This window comes from Salvelinus fontinalis, unplaced genomic scaffold (assembly GCF_029448725.1).
Source record: "Salvelinus fontinalis isolate EN_2023a unplaced genomic scaffold, ASM2944872v1 scaffold_0027, whole genome shotgun sequence".
NCBI lineage: Eukaryota > Metazoa > Chordata > Actinopteri > Salmoniformes > Salmonidae > Salvelinus > Salvelinus fontinalis.
In genome coordinates this window covers 653,147-672,351 of record NW_026600236.1, presented here as the reverse complement: position 1 = coordinate 672,351, position 19,205 = coordinate 653,147, and the positions used below count along the sequence as shown (strand labels likewise).

The following is a 19,205-nucleotide window of genomic DNA, read 5'->3' as shown; positions in this document are numbered from 1 at the left end:
AGACGGGAGAGAGAGAGAGAGAGAGAGAGAGAGAGAGAGAGATGCTTGGAGTTCTTTGGTAATCTTCTCTTTCATCCAGTCCAGCCTGTATGTCTCTGCATCTTATCATCTTTCTTCATTGCATCATTACTTTCCTCTCCTCTTTCTTCCCTTCTTCCTGCCCCCAAAACATTGACCAAGTAGTGCTCTATAAAATTAATAGGGTGATTTTGTAGACTATTTTCTCTTTGGTTTCATTCCCACTATGCTTCCTCCTCTCTCTCCCCCCTCTTGCTCCTCTCTCCCCCTCTCTCTCCTCTCTCCCTCCCGCCCTCAACTTTCTCCTCCTCCCTCTCTCCCTCCTCTTTCTCATCCTGTCTCTCTTCCTCCTCTCTCCCCCCTCTCTCTCCTCCTCTCTTCTCCTCTCTCTCCCTCCTCTATCCCTCTTCCCTCTCTCCCTCCTCTCTCTCCTCTCTTCACTTCTCTTCACTCAGGCGCCCTGTGAGAACCTGCGTACACCGGGTACGTATCCTGCCAACATGCTACCTCACCATCCGGCGCAGGGCAACGTCGAAGACTTCACGTGCTGAGCCAAGTACCTGAGCCAATCGGGGCAGGAGGAAGGAGGACGAACCTGGCAGTATGCAACCAAAGTCAACTATACAACAAGAAAATCTGACGTGAACACTCTATATAAGGGATTGAAATAAAAAAACTGATTGTCAATATGGAAACTTTTCTTACTATCTGAGAGGAGGTGGAAAATATCAACAATCACAAGAAGTAGAGAAGATGAAGACTATTCCAAACATAAATATCTGTAGAAGTTTGTTCTGGAACATTGTGGGGAATTTGGAATCCTAGAAGTAAATGTTCTATGTCTATGTTTGGAATAGAACCAGGAAGCAAAGACTCTACTCTTCAAGAACACACTGCAAATATGGTCCTCTCACTCTAAAACAGACAGATATGGGAAATGTAACTAACTAGTGTACAGACACAAACACTGTACAGACAACATCAACCGAGCCCCATGCCTTTACTGTATACAGTATCAGTAACACTCAGCTGTCACTGCATATCCTATTAGGATAGTAGTATGGTTGGGATCAATTCCATTTAAATGTAGGCTTTTAACTTCCTGAATTGACTGAATTGAAATGGCATTGACCCCAACCCTGGTCAGTAGAGAAATGGAATGCTTCACTGAACTTCAGTGTAAATGTAGCACTGTAAATGCTGCTCCTCAGATCCAGTGGGAGTCTCTCTGTTGCTGTATTTCATTTTGAATGTAGCTCTCTCTACAATGGGTTAAATCAACTACAACCAAGATGAGTAGTGAAAACATTTAGGGCAGAGAATGGTAGAGAGATCTACCGTTTAGAAGAAGGAAAAAAACGTATGGTGAACTTTTCAGGTTTTATCTTTTAAACGCATGTTTGTATATCGTCCTCTGCATGTATTACATTTTGTATTTTGTTTCGTTTTTTTATTTTATTATTATTGCCAAGTTTGCCTCAATGATACAAGTAAAGGAATATGATGCTCCCCTCATTTTCATATTGTGTGCGTGTGTGTGTGTGTGTGTGTGTGTGTGTGTGTGTGTGTGTGTGTGTGTGTGTGTGTGTGTGTGTGTGTGTGTGTGTGTGTGTGTGTGTGTGTGTGTGTGTGTGTGTGTGTGTGTGTGTGTGTGTGTGTGTGTGTGTGTGTGTGTGTGTGTGTGTAATGAAATGTGTTGGTTTGTGTGCCCACCCTGGTTGTATCCACCAGCTAGCTGTACCTCATCCCATCAATAAGCTTCTGTTTTTATTTTTTTTATCCATGTTGAATGTGTGCACTATCCCATAATTCCAAATCATGGCCTAGCAACTATGCCTGTACGTACTTGTATAGAGACAATTCCACCTGGTCACCTGGTCAGCTGATCACCTGATCACCTGGTCACCTGATCACCTGGCTTAATAGAGGTTCTACATTGGTACAGCTATCCAATCCTCTGTTCAACAGTAGTAATAGGGGCTACAGGTAGATACATGGATTTAGATAAATAATCATCACAATAACAATCATCATAACAACAACAGATTATTATTATTATTATTATTATATTCATATTTTGAATTAAAAATAATGAGTTATGAGATGTGATCAGCCTGTTCATGTACCATATTCCTGACATAGGGGTGTGTGGGTAGTTTGACTGACAGGGGGGTGTGGGTAGTCTGATTGACAGGGGGGTGGGGGTAGTTTGACTGACAGGGGGGGGGGGGGGGGGGGTAGTTTGACTGACAGGGGTGTGTGGGTAGTTTGACTGACAGGGGTGTGTGGGTAGTTTGACTGACAGGGGGGTGTGGGTAGTTTGACTGACAGGGGGGTGTGGGTAGTTTGACTGACAGGGGGGGTGTGGGTAGTTTGACTGACATAAGGGGGGTGTGGGTAGTTTGACTGACATAGGGGTGTGTGGGTAGTTTGACTGACAGGGGGGGTGTGGGTAATTTGACTGACATAAGGGGGGTGTGGGTAGTTTGACTGACATAAGGGGTGTGTGGGTAGTTTGACTGACAGGGGTGTGTGGGTAGTTTGACTGACGGGGGGGTGTGGGTAGTTTGACTGACAGGGGGGTGTGGGTAGTTTGACTGACATAGTGGGTGTGTGGGTAGTTTGACTGACAGGGGTGTGTGGGTAGTTTGACTGACAGAGGGGTGTGTGGGTAGTTTGACTGACATAGTGGGTGTGTGGGTAGTTTGACTGACATAGGGGTGTGTGGGTAGTTTGACTGACATAACGGGTGTGTGGGTAGTTTGACTGACATAAGGGGGGTGTGGGTAGTTTAACTGACATAAGGGTGTGTGGGTAGTTTGACTGACATAAGGGGTGTGTGGGTAGTTTGACTGACATAGTGGGTGTGTGGGTAGTTTGACTGACAGGGGTGTGTGGGTAGTTTGACTGACATAGGGGTGTGTGGGTAGTTTGACTGACAGGGGTGTGTGGGTAGTTTGACTGACATAGTGGGTGTGTGGGTAGTTTGACTGACATAAGGGGGTGTGGGTAGTTTGACTGACAGGGGGGTGTGTGGGTAGTTTGACTGACATAAGGGGTGTGTGGGTAGTTTGACTGATAGGGGTGTGTGGGTAGTTTGACTGACAGGGGTGTGTAGGTAGTTTGACTGACAGGGGTATGTGGGTAGTTTGACTGACATAAGGGGTGTGTGAGTAGTTTGACTGACATAGTGGGTGTGTGGGTAGTTTGACTGACATAGGGGTGTGTGGGTAGTTTGACTGACAGGGGTGTGTGGGTAGTTTGACTGACAGGGGTGTGTGGGTAGTTTGACTGACATAAGGGGTGTGTGGGTACTTTGACTGACATAAGGGGTGTGTGGGTAGTTTGACTGACAGGGGTGTGTGGGTAGTTTGACTGACATGAGGTGTGTGGGTAGTTTGACTGACAGGGGTGTGTGGGTAGTTTGACTGACATGAGGTGTGTGGGTAGTTTGACTGACAGGGGTGTGTGGGTCGTTTGAGAAATCTGTTAGTTTCAGTCTTGTAATTCCGTGAGGGTTTTGAAATGTTCTGTAACTGTGTTCTAGCTGTTATATCAAAGCACAATTACACCGATATGTAGAGGTGGTGATGTAAAATATAAAGTAGAGGAATTCTTATGCATATTACCAATCTCATTATTATTACTGTATAGACTTTTTAAGTTTGTTTTCTTTACTACAGCATAGGGTTACAAAATTTGCAGTAAATTTCCCCCAAAATGTCCAGGTGTTTTCAGAAATCCCCGTTTTGAAGATTCCCCGGTATCAGGAGAGATCTTCCTGTTGGGAACCCGCCGACCGGGGATCTTCAGAAGACCTGGGAATTTCAAACCCGACTACAGAAACATTTTACAGGCTGTTCTATTTATCTAATAAAACATATTATAATCAAAATTCAAATATCATTTTTTTTTAACATTTGTTATTTTAATGGAGGTCTCATTTCTCGTGTTTTCTGACTTGTTATGGAAATGATGTTTTCAATATAAGCAGAGGAAGGTTATAGTGTGCGTGCATCCGTGCATGTGTGAATGCATAAAATACCTTGCCAAAGCACATTTGATTGAATCAGACCCATTCTTGAATTTTATTTCCACTTTTAGTTGCTCCGTAACTGATTTAAATATGCACCAATTCGTGTAGCTAAAGCCTTTGACTTCATTAACTATGTTCATCACATACTCCCCCCTATCTCCAATTCCTCAGCCCTCCAATTCCATTCAATCTATTAGACAGAGAGGGAGTCATTTATACTGAACAAGAATATAAAAACAACATGCAACAATTTCACCTATTTTACTGAGTTACATTTCATAATAAGGAAATAAATTCATTAGGTCTTAATCTCTGGATTTCCCATGACTGGGCAGGGGTGCTGTCATGACTGGGCAGGGGTGCTGTCATGGGTGGGCAGGGGTCCTGTCATGGGTGGGCAGGGGTGCTGTCATGGGTGGGCAGGGGTGCTGTCATGGGTGGGCAGGGGTGCTGTCATGGGTGGGCAGGGGTCCTGTCATGGGTGGGCAGGGGTGCTGTCATGGGTGGGCAGGGGTGCTGTCATGGGTGGGCAGGGGTGCTGTCATGACTGGGCAGGGGTGCTGTCATGGGTGGGCCTAGGAGGGCATAGGCCCACCCACTGGAGATACACCCGCAATAACATCTGCTAAATATATGTGTATGTGACCTATGTGACCACAACGTAAGGTATTTCAGTATAGATCACACCACAACGTAAGGTATTTCAGTATAGATCACACCACAACGTAAGGTATTTCAGTATAGTTCACACCACAACGTAAGGTATTTCAGTATAGTTCACACCACACCGTAAGGTATTTCAGTATAGTTCACACCACAAAATAACGTATTTCAGTATAGTTCACACCACAACATAACGTATTTCAGTATAGTTCACACCACAAAATAACGTATTTCAGTATAGTTCACACCACAAAATAACGTATTTCAGTATAGTTCACACCACAACATAACGTATTTCAGTATAGTTCACACCACAACGTAAGGTATTTCAGTATAGTTCACACCACACCGTAAGGTATTTCAGTATAGTTCACACCACAAAATAACGTATTTCAGTATAGTTCACACCACAACATAACGTATTTCAGTATAGTTCACACCACACCGTAAGGTATTTCAGTATAGTTCACACCACAAAATAACGTATTTCAGTATAGTTCACACCACAACATAACGTATTTCAGTATAGTTCACACCACAACGTAAGGTATTTCAGTATAGTTCACACCACAACATAAGGTATTTCAGTATAGTTCACACCACAACATAAGGTATTTCAGTATAGTTCACACCACAACATAAGGTATTTCAGTATAGTTCACACCACAACATAAGGTATTTCAGTATAGTTCACACCACAACATAAGGTATTTCAGTATAGTTCACACCACAACATAAGGTATTTCAGTATAGTTCACACCACAACATAAGGTATTTCAGTATAGTTCACACCACACCATAAGGTATTTCAGCATAGTTCACACCACAACATAAGGTATTTCAGTATAGTTACGCACCGACACATTGATTATTTCAGGATTATTGTTTGGGAATAGAACAGAACTGCAGAAATGTGGAGGGTTTTTTATTTTTTGGAGATTATTTCAGTATATTTGACACACCACAACATTGATATTTTGGGGCTGGAGAATTGAACTGCAGTAGAAATGTAATTATAGTCTCAGCTGAAGGAGGACAACAGGAAGTATCCTGAACAGGAGTATTATCTAGATTCTCAGTGGACCAGCCCGGGAAATCAGAATGCTTTTTACTGTATATCTGTCTGTTCCCAGTTCCAACCAACTGTCAGCTTTAGTTTAAAAGTGCGATTCAGTGATGCATTGCCATCGGTTGGTTGTTTCATACTTTCCATCAGATAGGAGTTGTTGGAGCTTTGACTTTTCAGAAGGTATATTTGCTATCAGTCTGTGATGACAGACTGTAAACTGGCCAGTGGGCAATATTTGGTTCTGGTTCCCAAAGTTACTTTGTTATCATTCCAATGTTATTATAGTTTTTACTATCAAAGCATTACAATTGCTTGGGTGGTCCCATTTCCTGCTGATCAGAGTCTGCCTGGGTCTCGAGGTACAGAAGCCTCCAGGACACAAACACAAGGTCTTTCTCAGATATCATGAAACGTTCAAGGCTCAATAGATGCAATTAAACTTGGTTTGAAATTAGAACCAAAAACGGGCGACGCTCAGTCCGGCCTCCTGGATACAGGCCTTTTCCTATAGAGACACTTTGAGGTATCAAGATACTGGGTCTCAAATGGCACCCTAGCCCCTTGACACATAAACTTCTGCAGCATCAGTACTGGAGGCTGAGACAGGAGGGGTCGGGAGACACTGTGGCCCCATCCGACGATACCCCCGGACAGGGCCAAACAGGCAGGATATAACCCCACCCATTTTGCCAAAGCACAGCCCCCACACCACTAGAGGGATATCTTCAAATACCAAATTTACCATCCTGAGACAAGGCCGAGTATAGCCCACAAAGATCTCCGCCACGGCACAACCCAAGGGGGGGCGCCAACCCAGTCTGTTGTAGTCTGTTATAGACTGCTATAGTCTGTTATAGTCTGTTATAATCTGTTATAGTATGTTTTAGTCTTATCATCTGTTTTAGTCTGTTATAATCTGTTATAGTCTGCTATAGTCTGTTATAGACTGCTATAGTCTGCTATAGTCTGTTATATTTTGCTATAGTCTGCTATTGTCTGCTACTGTCTGTTATAGTCTGTTATAGTCTGCTATAGACTGCTATGGTCTGATATAGTCTGTTATAGACTGATATAGTCTGTTGTAGTCTGTTATAGTCTGTTATAGTCTGCTATACCCTGCTTTAGTCTGCTATAGACAGCTATGGTCTGATATAGACTGCTATAGTCTGTTGTAGTCTGTTATAGACTGCTATAGTCTGCTATAGACTGCTATAGTCTGTTGTAGTCTGTTATAGACTGCTATAGTCTGCTATAGACTGCTATAGTCTGTTGTAGTCTGTTATAGACTGCTATAGTCTGCCCACCACTATAACTCACAGAGGTAGTTCAAGTGTGACTGATTATTATCTTAGCAATTACTCTGGATGGATGGGCCCTCTCTTGATTCCAGGAACCACCAAGGTATGACAATACTGAATATGATATATATACCACAGCCCATCATTCATTTAGTGTTACAGGTTCCTGTAACACACACACACACACACACACACACACAACCACACACATGTACAGGGCTTCTGTCAACCAAGCTAGGGCTCCAATATAATTACTTAGGGAAATGTCCCTTCTCAGTTATTTTTAACCTCACAACATGAATTTGTTTTTCCCCCTATTATATTAGCCAAGCAAATAAATAGAGTAAAGGATAAATGATGATGTTGTGAGTTTCCTGCTGGCGTCTGTGTCTTTGTCTGAACGCTAGTCTGCTTCTCAGAAGACTGGAGGGGGGGGGGTCGGCGACAGAGGAGAGTGAGGAGAGGAGGAGTGTTTCCCAAATGGCACCCTATTCCCTATTAAGTGCACTACTTTTGCCCATGAGGCTAATTTTGGAAGCAGAAGAGGAGAGGCTGCCAACAACCAAAACTCAGTGGGTGCCCTGTGTTGCATTCTGATGAGGTGCCGCCTCTTCTTCATCACTTCGGCTGTGTTTCATTCCAAGATGTTCCCCCTTACTTCTACCCTCGTTCCCTTCCTTTAGTGGATCTGAGACAACTGGGTAAGTGGAACTAAGCAATAGCTCCACCTAGTTTCCTACCATGATAGCTCCACCCAGTTTCCTACCATAATAGCTCCACCCAGTTTCCTACCATAATAGCTCCACCCAGTTTCCTACCATAATAGCTCCACCCAGTTTCCTACCATAATAGCTCCACCCAGTTTCCTACCATAATAGCTCCACCCAGTTTCCTACCATAATAGCTCCACCCAGTTTCCTACCATAATAGCTCCACCCAGTTTCCTACCATAATAGCTCCACCCAGTTTCCAATCATAATAGCTCCACCTAGTTTCCTACCATAATAGCTCCACCCAGTTTCCTACCATAATAGCTCCACCCAGTTTCCTACCATAATAGCTCCACCCAGTTTCCTTCCATAATAGCTCCACCTAGTTTCCTTCCATAATAGCTCCACCCAGTTTCCTACCATAATGCTTGTTATCCTTGATGTATAAATCCCTGTGTTTCCTGTCTCTCTGTGCCAGTTCGTCTTGTATGTTCCAAGTGAACTAGTGTGTTTTTCCTGTGTTCCTGCCTTTTCTATTCTCTTTTACTAGTCCTCCCGGTTTTGACCCTTGCCTGTTTTCTGGACACTGTACTCGCCTGCCTGACCATTCTGCCTGCCCTGACCTCAAGCCTGCCTGCCATTCTGCCTGCCCTGACCTCGAGCCTGCCTGCCACACTGTACCTCCTGGACTCTGAACCTGCCTGCCTGACCATTCTGCCTGCCCTGACCTCAAGCCTGCCTGACCATTCTGCCTGCCCTGACCTCAAGCCTGCCTGCCACACTGTACCTCCTGGACTCTGAACCTGCCTGCCTGACCATTCTGCCTGCCCTGACCTCAAGCCTGCCTGCCACACTGTACCTCCTGGACTCTGAACCTGCCTGCCTGACCATTCTGCCTGCCCTGACCTCAAGCCTGCCTGACCATTCTGCCTGCCCTGACCTCGAGCCTGCCTGCCACACTGTACCTCCTGGACTCTGAACCTGCCTGCCTGACCATTCTGCCTGCCCTGACCTCAAGCCTGCCTGCCACACCGTACCTCCTGGACTCTGAACCTGCCTGCCTGACCATTCTGCCTGCCCTGACCTCAAGCCTGCCTGCCACACTGTACCTCCTGGACTCTGAACCTGCCTGCCTGACCATTCTGCCTGCCCTGACCTCGAGCCTGCCTGCCACACTGTACCTCCTGGACTCTGAACCTGCCTGCCTGACCATTCTGCCTGCCCTGACCTCGAGCCTGCCTGACCATTCTGCCTGCCCTGACCTCGAGCCTGCCTGCCACACTGTACCTCCTGGACTCTGAACCTGCCTGCCTGACCATTCTGCCTGCCCTGACCTCAAGCCTGCCTGCCACACTGTACCTCCTGGACTCTGAACCTGCCTGCCTGACCATTCTGCCTGCCCTGACCTCAAGCCTGCCTGCCACACTGTACCTCCTGGACTCTGAACCTGCCTGCCTGACCATTCTGCCTGCCCTGACCTCGAGCCTGCCTGCCACACTGTACCTCCTGGACTCTGAACCTGCCTGCCTGACCATTCTGCCTGCCCTGACCTCGAGCCTGCCTGACCATTCTGCCTGCCCTGACCTCAAGCCTGCCTGCCACACTGTACCTCCTGGACTCTGAACCTGCCTGCCTGACCATTCTGCCTGCCCTGACCTCGAGCCTGCCTGCCACACTGTACCTCCCGGACTCTGAACCTGCCTGCCTGACCATTCTGCCTGCCCTGACCTCGAGCCTGCCTGACCATTCTGCCTGCCCTGACCTCGAGCCTGCCTGCCACACTGTACCTCCTGGACTCTGAACCTGCCTGCCTGACCATTCTGCCTGCCCTGACCTCGAGCCTGCCTGCCACACTGTACCTCCTGGACTCTGAACCTGCCTGCCTGACCATTCTGCCTGCCCTGACCTCGAGCCTGCCTGCCACACTGTACCTCCTGGACTCTGAACCTGCCTGCCTGACCATTCTGCCTGCCCTGACCTCAAGCCTGCCTGACCATTCTGCCTGCCCTGACCTCAAGCCTGCCTGCCACACTGTACCTCCTGGACTCTGAACCTGCCTGCCTGACCATTCTGCCTGCCCTGACCTCGAGCCTGCCTGCCACACTGTACCTCCTGGACTCTGAACCTGCCTGCCTGACCATTCTGCCTGCCCTGACCTCGAGCCTGCCTGCCACACTGTACCTCCTGGACTCTGAACCTGCCTGCCTGACCATTCTGCCTGCCCTGACCTCGAGCCTGCCTGCCACACTGTACCTCCTGGACTCTGAACCTGCCTGCCTGACCATTCTGCCTGCCCTGACCTCGAGCCTGCCTGCCACACTGTACCTCCTGGACTCTGAACCTGCCTGCCTGACCATTCTGCCTGCCCTGACCTCAAGCCTGCCTGACCATTCTGCCTGCCCTGACCTCGAGCCTGCCTGCCACACTGTACCTCCTGGACTCTGAACCTGCCTGCCTGACCATTCTGCCTGCCCTGACCTCGAGCCTGCCTGACCATTCTGCCTGCCCTGACCTCGAGCCTGCCTGCCACACTGTACCTCCTGGACTCTGAACCTGCCTGCCTGACCATTCTGCCTGCCCTGACCTCGAGCCTGCCTGCCACACTGTACCTCCTGGACTCTGAACCTGCCTGCCTGACCATTCTGCCTGCCCTGACCTCGAGCCTGCCTGCCACACTGTACCTCCTGGACTCTGAACCTGCCTGCCTGACCATTCTGCCTGCCCTGACCTCAAGCCTGCCTGACCATTCTGCCTGCCCTGACCTCAAGCCTGCCTGCCACACTGTACCTCCTGGACTCTGAACCTGCCTGCCTGACCATTCTGCCTGCCCTGACCTCGAGCCTGCCTGCCACACTGTACCTCCTGGACTCTGAACCTGCCTGCCTGACCATTCTGCCTGCCCTGACCTCGAGCCTGCCTGCCACACTGTACCTCCTGGACTCTGAACCTGCCTGCCTGACCATTCTGCCTGCCCTGACCTCAAGCCTGCCTGCCACACTGTACCTCCTGGACTCTGAACCTGCCTGCCTGACCATTCTGCCTGCCCTGACCTCAAGCCTGCCTGCCACACTGTACCTCCTGGACTCTGAACTTGCTTTGACCTTTTGCCTGTCCACGACCATTCTCTTGCCTACCCCTTTTGGATGTAATAAATATCCAAAACTCAAACAATCTTTCTCCCGTGTCTGCATCTGGATCTCGCCTTGTGCCCTTATACTCACTTGCCCAGTCCTATCAGATCTTTAACGGGAGGGAAGTGAATGATGGCACGAGGAGGGAACATCTTCTTAGAATGAAACACACCCATTTTGCCACCCTAGACTTCCCTTGAATAAAGACTGTCCTACAACTGAGTCATCATAATACCCCAGACTTACCTGGAATAAAGACTGTCCTACAACCGATTGATCATCATAATAAGGCATGGTATTATGGATGCATTACTTTAGAATAATATGTTCTGGAAAGCGTGTCGAACGCACTAACATAGACCTAAAAAAAAACATAAATCATTAATAAGTGTGATGCTACAGTTCAATGGATATAATGATATGCTTTGTGAGTGTTGTATGTAGGCTACATGATTTATGCAGTTGTCTACTCAATTTAGTGTACATATACTGTACATGTACTGTATTTATAGAATAGATAACTACAGAGGTAATGGTATTTTCTTCCAAGCCTATCTAGGAATGGTAAAATTCTCTTCACTGCTGAGGTACATTCACATACTGTACCAGACTATTCAACAACCCTAATTCTGATCACAAGTGGAATTGATGTGTTTTAGGACAGAAACAGTATCCCAGGTTCCGACCTCATAACATTTGTCAGTTTTCCAGGCAGCAGCGTTTCCGCCTAAGTATTAATTTATCCCGTCAGATCTCGCAGTGCAATTAGTGAGCCCAGCCGTATGTCTTAGATAAGACGGCAGTAGTGCTCTAGTGGTCACAGATGCTCGACTTTGCATCCTGTTCATTAAGAGCTGTAGAGAAGAGGATTAGCAATTACAATTGGGACATGGTACACGTCCTGAATGGCACCCTATTCAGGATATAGTGCATTACTTTTGACCAGGGCTCAGAACTATATAGGGAAGAGGGTGCCATTTTTTTTTTAAAAAATTTTTACTTTATTTAAATAGGCAAGTCAGTTAAGAACAAATTCTTATTTACAATGACGGCCTACCCCGGCCATCCCAAACAACGCTGGGCCAATTGTGCTCCGCCCTATGGGACTCCCAATCACAGCCGGATGTGATTCAGCCTGGATTATTGGGCACAATATAGGCTCCCGAGTGGCGCAGCGGTCTAAGGCAGTGCAAGAGGTGTCCCTGGTTCAAATCCAGGCTGTATCTTCACCTTCATCTTTTATCTACACCTTCCCAGAGTGCACAGGGAGAACCGCCTTCCCAGAGTGCACAGGGAGAACCGCCTTCCCAGAGTGCACAGGGAGAGGCTTTTTATTATTTCAGATTTGGGGGTTCTTCTTTTCGGGTCATTCGTTTAAAAACAAAACAAAAAGTAGTATGACCTGTTACTTTAAATGCAAGTAGTTGAAGCTTTAATACACACACACACAAACAACTTTGCAACACACGTTAGTCCCAGTGTGAAACGGTCCAGGAGAAGAGAAAATGGTATTGATTTTTTTAAGACTGCAAGCCTGCTAATGGGCCGGGAGTTTCATGACATCATTAATGACATCATCAAAGTGAGTCTGTAAAAGGGTGTATGTTGTGTTGATTAACGCCCGGCCATTACACTATAGTGAGTTATACAAGACTCAATGCTGACTTAGGTCCAGTCTGGACACTGGCCTGCCATTAATACACACACTTAAGCACGCAGGCACACACACACACACACTGGGACCATCCATCACCTGACGTCTCAAGACATGTTGATGTCTGGGTATGGTGCACTCTGGTGCACTCTCTGCTCCGCTCTGCTTTGCTCCGCCTACAGGAAGGAAGCTAGCAGACAGCTTCATCAGCCAAGCAGAACAAAGAGGTTCACTGGGCAGGAGGATGACAACATTGTTCTGTCTGTCCACCTGCCTGCCGAAGTCTCTCTCTCTCTCTCTCTCTCTCTCTCTCTCTCTCTCTCTCTCTCTCTGCATACGTACCATGAATCTATACCTTCCACGTGGTTAGCCAACCAATAAATCCTGTTGTTTTTGTGAAAATTAACACAGCGTTTTCAGCATTGAGCAATGCTGTTTCAGCATTGAGTCTTGTTCCAGACAGACCACTGCAAGCTGTTTCAGCATTGAGTCTTGTTCCAGACAGGCCACTGCAAGCTGTTTCAGCATTAAGTCTTGTTCCAGACTGCAAGAGAGAGAAATGACCTAACTGTTTGTTAATAAACAACACTCAGTCCCCAATCCTCTCTATCTTTCTCTCGCTGTGCCATTTTATTGGATAAATAAAAGTATATACAGTACACAATGTTTTCCCAACCAAGATTATATTTCAGCTACTATCTGCCAGATGTTCAGTGTTGAGTCATGTCCAGCCCAGTGACCAAACAAGCTGACCAAGCAAGCTGAACTGACTGTTTGTTAACAAACAATTATCTCCTCCCTAATCCTCTCTCCCCCTCTCTTTCTCCTTCCCCTTCTTTCTGTCTCTCTCCATCAGAGCCCTTTCTCTCTGTCCCTCTATCTCTCTCTCAATTTTTTTTTTTTAAATTCTAATTCTAATTTAAAATGCTTTAATGGCATGAATAACAAGGTCGATGTTGCCAAAGCAAAATGATACACACAATTATAAAAGCAGCAGTGACAACAATAAAAATAGTATCTAGAAAACTAAAAATATATACACTGAGTGGACAAAACATTAAGGACATCTGCTCTTTCCATGACATAGACTGACCAGGTGAATCCAGGTGAAAGCTATGATCCCTTATTGATGTCACTAGTTAAATCCACTTCAATCAGTGTAGATGAAGGAGAGGAGACAAGTTAAAGAATGATTTTTAAGCCTTTAGACAATTGAGACATGGATTGTGTATGGGTGCCATTCAGAGGGTGAATGGGCAAGGCAAAAGATTTAAGTGCCTTTGAGCGGTGTATGGTAGTAGGTGCCAGGCACACCGCTTTGTGTCAAGAACAGCCAGGCTGTGGAATGCTTTCGACACCTTGTAGAGTCCATGCCCCCCTGATGAATTGAGGCTGTTCAGAGAGGAAAAGTGATGTGAGCAACTCAATATTAGGAAGGAGTTCCTAATGTTTGCTGTACTCAGTGTATGTATATAAACAAATAAAACTAAATAAATATCTAATACAAAATGTTTATAATGGTCAACATTTCATATTTATTAAAACAATGTTTAAAAAAATATGGAACAAAATAAATAATATATATTTTTTAATGATTAGTGGTATTTATATTGTGTATATACTATAATTATAGTACACAGAGAAAATAGTACATTTTATGTTTCCTCCCCCTTGTGGCAAGCTGTGACATACTGTGCTGCCAACTATATAACAGACCTTTTCCCCAAAGGTATACAAAGTTTACCTTTATTTGATTGTTTAAAAATGTGTAGACATTTTCATTGTGACTTTGGGGAAGGACTCTCTAACTAATATATATATATGGGGCAGAAGGCTAGAACTTAGAACTCTCCCTCTCTTTTTCTATCCCCCCCTCTTTCGCTCTCTCTCCGACTTCATCACAATTCATTTGAGTGAATCAACATGACAACATTGTCTTAGGCCAGGGATCATTGATGTTATAATAAAACCGATGGCAGGCAGTCATGCAGGCTGATCAAGTGCCTTTGAAGTGCTATTCAAAGAACAAGTCAATCATTCAGAATTACCTCATGAGATGAGATGTTTGTCAAATATGTGTATCCGTGTGTATGTTAACCGTTTAAAAATAGGATTTCTTTACCCTCTCAATACAGTAGAGATACTAGAAATACAATAATATTAACATTTTAACCTGTTTTACCTGTTTGAAGGTTAATAAATATCCCAGTCATTTCAGGTCAACACCTGGCATGCCTGGTGCTTACTATAACCTGTGCCAATTGTAAAGGTCCAGACTCCAGAGACCCCTTGGCAGAGATATCGTAGTATGCCCCCAGAAAGGTTTTACTTGCATTTGGTTGCTTTCATTTTGAGAGGCTGCTTTTATGTAGAATGTAAAATGTAGAATGTAAAATCTATTCCACAATAAGGGCTGGTTGTATTGAAATTAAACACCAGAGGTCGTTGTTGTTAAAAGAATCGCTCCGCTACTCCTCTCTTCTCGCGATAGTTCCATTCCACTATCCGGCGACGGAGATACCCAGAAGAGATGGCGGCCAGAGGTAGTTTTCAATCAGCTCCAACGGGAGGTGGTGGCGGGGGAATGGGACCCGGACCCCCGGTGCAAGGTGGAGGACCAGGCATGGGACCTGGAACTCCTGGAGGAAGGATGGGACCCTCATCGGGCGCACAGAACCACCTCTATCGCTCTCCGATGCCTGGGCCTGGATACCCGGTGAGCAACGACTTAACGGCTACGTTAGCTAGCTGCAAGCTAGAACAAAGCCTTTGTCAAAGCGGTAGCTAGCCTATGCTAACAGTATCTAGTTAACGATGTGGGCCCTTACTGGTAAAGGCCCCCTAATTTACTGATTGTCGTTGATTGATTGTTTTGTGGCTATTCCCAGTGGCATGGTTGTGCATAATTAGCTAGCTAACTACACTGTCGATGACTACCTAGTATGATGAGCTGTTCTCTCCGCAAGTGGCACAGTAGCTAGCTAGCCCATTTGCTAGTTGTTTGGCGCTTGTTTGCTTGCTAACTACACAGATAACATTACGCTTGCAAAGTTACGTTAGTTTGAATGAAAAGTGGGTGGTGTGTGGGTCTCTACCGCACCTGCTGTCTCGACCTCTGCTCTGTGTCGGCTATGAAAAGCGAACTTACATTTACCCCTGAGGTGACCTGTTGCACCTTTTATAACCACGGATTCATATTTCATAGCTTAAAGTAACCGAAAGATCGCAGGTTCGAATCCCCGGAGCTGACTAGGTGAAAAATGTCGATGTGCCCTTGAGCAAGACACTTAATCATAATTGCTCCTGTAAATCACTTTGGATAAAAGCGTCTGCTAAATGACTTAAATGTAATGAAGGTCTAAACATCTTGGAAGAACGATCTAGTCTTAATAACCATGCACTCTTCTTTTCAGTAGCGGTGCGTGGGTCAAGTCACTGGACAAGCCAAGCCAGTAAAAAAGCCATATTACAATGATAATTGCATTGTTTGTTCATAGGCCACCGTGATATTACAATAAGGCAGTGACAACAAAAATACAAGTCACACAGCAGCGGAATAAATTCAACTTCACATAAGTTTGTTTCATCACAAAACCTGGAGAGCAACATCTGTCCGGTGAAGTCCACAAAGCAAATATTGCATGTAACAGTTACATGACCTGGAACATGGTCCAACAAGTTAATGTTTTACTAAACAACTACTGATTTAGAGCCACAGAGTTTCCGCAAGTCAGCACAAAGGCATAGTATTGCCTCCTTTATTCCAATACTCTGTTATTCCAGCACCATTTCAACTTAAACATTCACATCAAATCAACAAGGCTATATATGCTTAGTTTAATACACTGAAAACAAACTTAAAGATACCAGAGACAATTTAGGCCAATGTTACTAAATATCATTTTTTATTTATTGTTATTTCACCTTTATTTAACCAGGTAGGCAAGTTGAGAACAAGTTCTCATTTACAATTGCGACCTGGCCAAGATAAAGCATAGCGTATCCCCTGTGGACCGGACACATACAACAACACAGAGTTACACATGGAGTAAAACAAACATACAGTCAATAATACAGTAGGAAAATAAGTCGATATACAATGAGAGCAAATGAGGTGAGATAAGGGAAGGAAAAGGCACAAAAAAAAGGCCATGGTGGCGAAGTAAATACAATATAGCAAATAAAACACTGGAGTGGTAGATTTTCAGTGGAAGAATGTGCAAAGTAGAGAGAGAAATAATGGGGCTGTCCATGGTACTGATTTCAGTCTGTGTGCCCAAGTAAAACAACATTTTTGGCGAGTCACCCTACTTGTAGACTAGTTGAATGACAGTGCTGTTCTCAACTCTTTCATGTTGGCAAAACGGTCCACAGCTCTTGTCAGCTTTTAGTTGTTTTCATAGGCTACCTCCTAGCTAAAATGCTTGCTCGCCTAACTTCCTCACATGGGAAACGATGAACCAGCTAAGTTGGCGATATTGAGTCCTTTCATCTTACCCTCCAATGGGAATCTATGCTGCTGGCTATACGTTCGTATCCCCTGTGGACCGGTTCTTACCCTCCAATGGGAATCTATGCTGCTGGCTATACGTTCGTATCCCCTGTGGACCGGTTCTTATGTAATGTGGACCGGTTCCTGTGGACCGGTTCTTTCATAAAACAGTCTCCATTCAGGCTGCAAATGCATCGATTTCTTCATTTTCATGGTGACAAGATGAAAATGATGCGTAATTTCTTTATGAAACGATATTCTCCACCATAATAGAGGGGCTAAATGCTAGTCCCCGATGTTGCGTTCAGCCAATCAGGTTGCTGCAGTCTGTTTACCCTTGGTCTGAATGTAATGTCAGGAAGTAGCATTAGCCACCATAGCATGGTGGAACAGGGTGCTGCATAAAGAAAGCAAGCATATTTCCCCACCTACTTGCCATTATATCGGGTTAAGGAGGAAATCGACGCCTTTGCAGCCTGAATGGAGAAAGTTTTATCTATTATCAGGTCCACGGGGGATACAAGTGTATAGCCAGCTGCATAGATTCCCTTTGGAGGGTAAGATCTTTTGATGGCGCCGGACGGGATGGCTGCCGTCTTATCGGCTCTTAACCAACCGTGCTATTTTGTTTGTCTTTCCGCTATGTTCGTAACTTGTTTTGTACATAATGTTGCTGCTACCGTCTCTTATGAACGAAAAGAGCTTCTGGAAATCAGAACTGGGATTACTAACATCAAACTGGACGAGGAGTTCTTCTTCAATGAGTCAGACGCGAGGGATATACTGCAGACACCAGACCAGGCCCAGATCCCCGTGATTCGCTGGAAAAGGAAACGTAGTTTTCGCGGAAAGAGATCAGGATGCCTTGTAAGGATCAGACTACGAGTGGCTAATCTGCCCTTGCCTTCCGTTCTGATAGTTAATGTTCAATCGCTGGAAAATAAATGGGATGAACTGAAAGCATGTATATCCTACAAATGGGACATTAAAACTGTAATATCTTATGTTTCACCGAGTCGTGGCTGGACGACGACATTAAGAACATACAGATGGCAGGTTATACACTCTATCGGCAGGACAGAACAGCAGCCTCTGGTAAGACAAGGGGCAGGGGCCTATGCATTTATGTAAACAGCTGGTGCACGATATCTAAGGAAGTCTCGAGGTGTTGCTCGCCTGAGGTAGGCAGGCGAGCCAGGCACGACTCCAACACCATCATTAAGTTTGCTGCTGACACAAGTGGTATGCCTGATCACCGACAATGATGAGACAGCCTATAGGGAGGAGGTCAGAGACCTGACTGTGTGGTGCAAGGACAACAACCTCTCCCTCAACGTTATCAAGACAAAGGATGACTGAGCACGGCCCCATTCTCATCGACGGGGCTGTAGTGGAGCAGGTTGGAGCTTCAAGTTCCTTGGCGTCCACATCATCAACAAACTAACATAGTCCAAACACACTAAGACAGTCGTGAAGAGGGCATGACAAAACCTATTCCCCCTCAGGAGACTGAAAAGATGTTCCATGGGTCCTGAGATCCTCAAAAGATTTTACAACTGCACCATCGAGGGCATCCTAACGGAAACTGCTCGGCCGCCGACCGAAGGGCACTACAGAGGGTAGTGCGCATGGCCGAGTAAATCACCGGGGCCAAGCTTCCTGCCATCCAGGATCTCTATACCAGGTAGCCACCCTAGTCATAGACTGTTCTCTCTGCTACCGCACGGCAAGCGGTACCGGAGCGCCAAGTCTAGGTCCAAGAGGCTTCTAAACAGCTTCTACCCCAAGCCATAAGACTCCTGAACAGCTAATCAAATGGCTACCCATACTTTTGTATTGCCTCCCCATCATTACCCCCTGTATATAGCCTCCACATTGACTCTGTACCGTAACACCCTGTATATAGCCTCCACATTGACTCTGTACCGTAACACCCTGTATATAGCCTCCACATTGACTCTGTACCATAACACCCTGTATATAGCCTCCACATTGACTCTGTACCTTAACCCCCTGTATATAGCCTCCACATTGACTCTGTACCGTAACACCCTGTATATAGCCTCCACATTGACTCTGTACCGTAACACCCTGTATATAGCCTCCACATTGACTCTGTACCGTAACACCCCGT

General features: G+C 45.7%; 2 protein-coding genes and 1 long non-coding RNA gene across 3 annotated transcripts in view; all 3 read left to right on the top strand.

Annotated features, from left to right (window-relative positions):
- LOC129842251 (acid-sensing ion channel 1-like) overlaps positions 1 to 1,634 on the top strand; it is a 96,939-nt gene extending 95,305 nt beyond the window's left edge. Inside the window, exon 10 of the mRNA XM_055910727.1 lies at positions 474 to 1,634. Coding sequence (XP_055766702.1) covers positions 474 to 569 — 96 coding nt within the window. The 3' untranslated portion in view covers positions 570 to 1,634. The remainder of the gene's footprint in view (positions 1 to 473) is intronic.
- An 859-nt stretch (positions 1,635 to 2,493) lies between these two features.
- LOC129842258 (uncharacterized) lies at positions 2,494 to 4,363 on the top strand. The gene is made up of 2 exons (XR_008757520.1): positions 2,494 to 3,321; positions 3,404 to 4,363. It is a non-coding gene; the product is annotated as an uncharacterized LOC129842258 (long non-coding RNA).
- A 10,708-nt stretch (positions 4,364 to 15,071) lies between these two features.
- LOC129842250 (SWI/SNF-related matrix-associated actin-dependent regulator of chromatin subfamily D member 1) overlaps positions 15,072 to 19,205 on the top strand; it is a 32,165-nt gene continuing 28,031 nt past the window's right edge. The window contains exon 1 of the mRNA XM_055910725.1: positions 15,072 to 15,295. Within this exon, the coding sequence (XP_055766700.1) occupies positions 15,110 to 15,295 (186 nt within the window). The 5' untranslated portion in view covers positions 15,072 to 15,109. The remainder of the gene's footprint in view (positions 15,296 to 19,205) is intronic.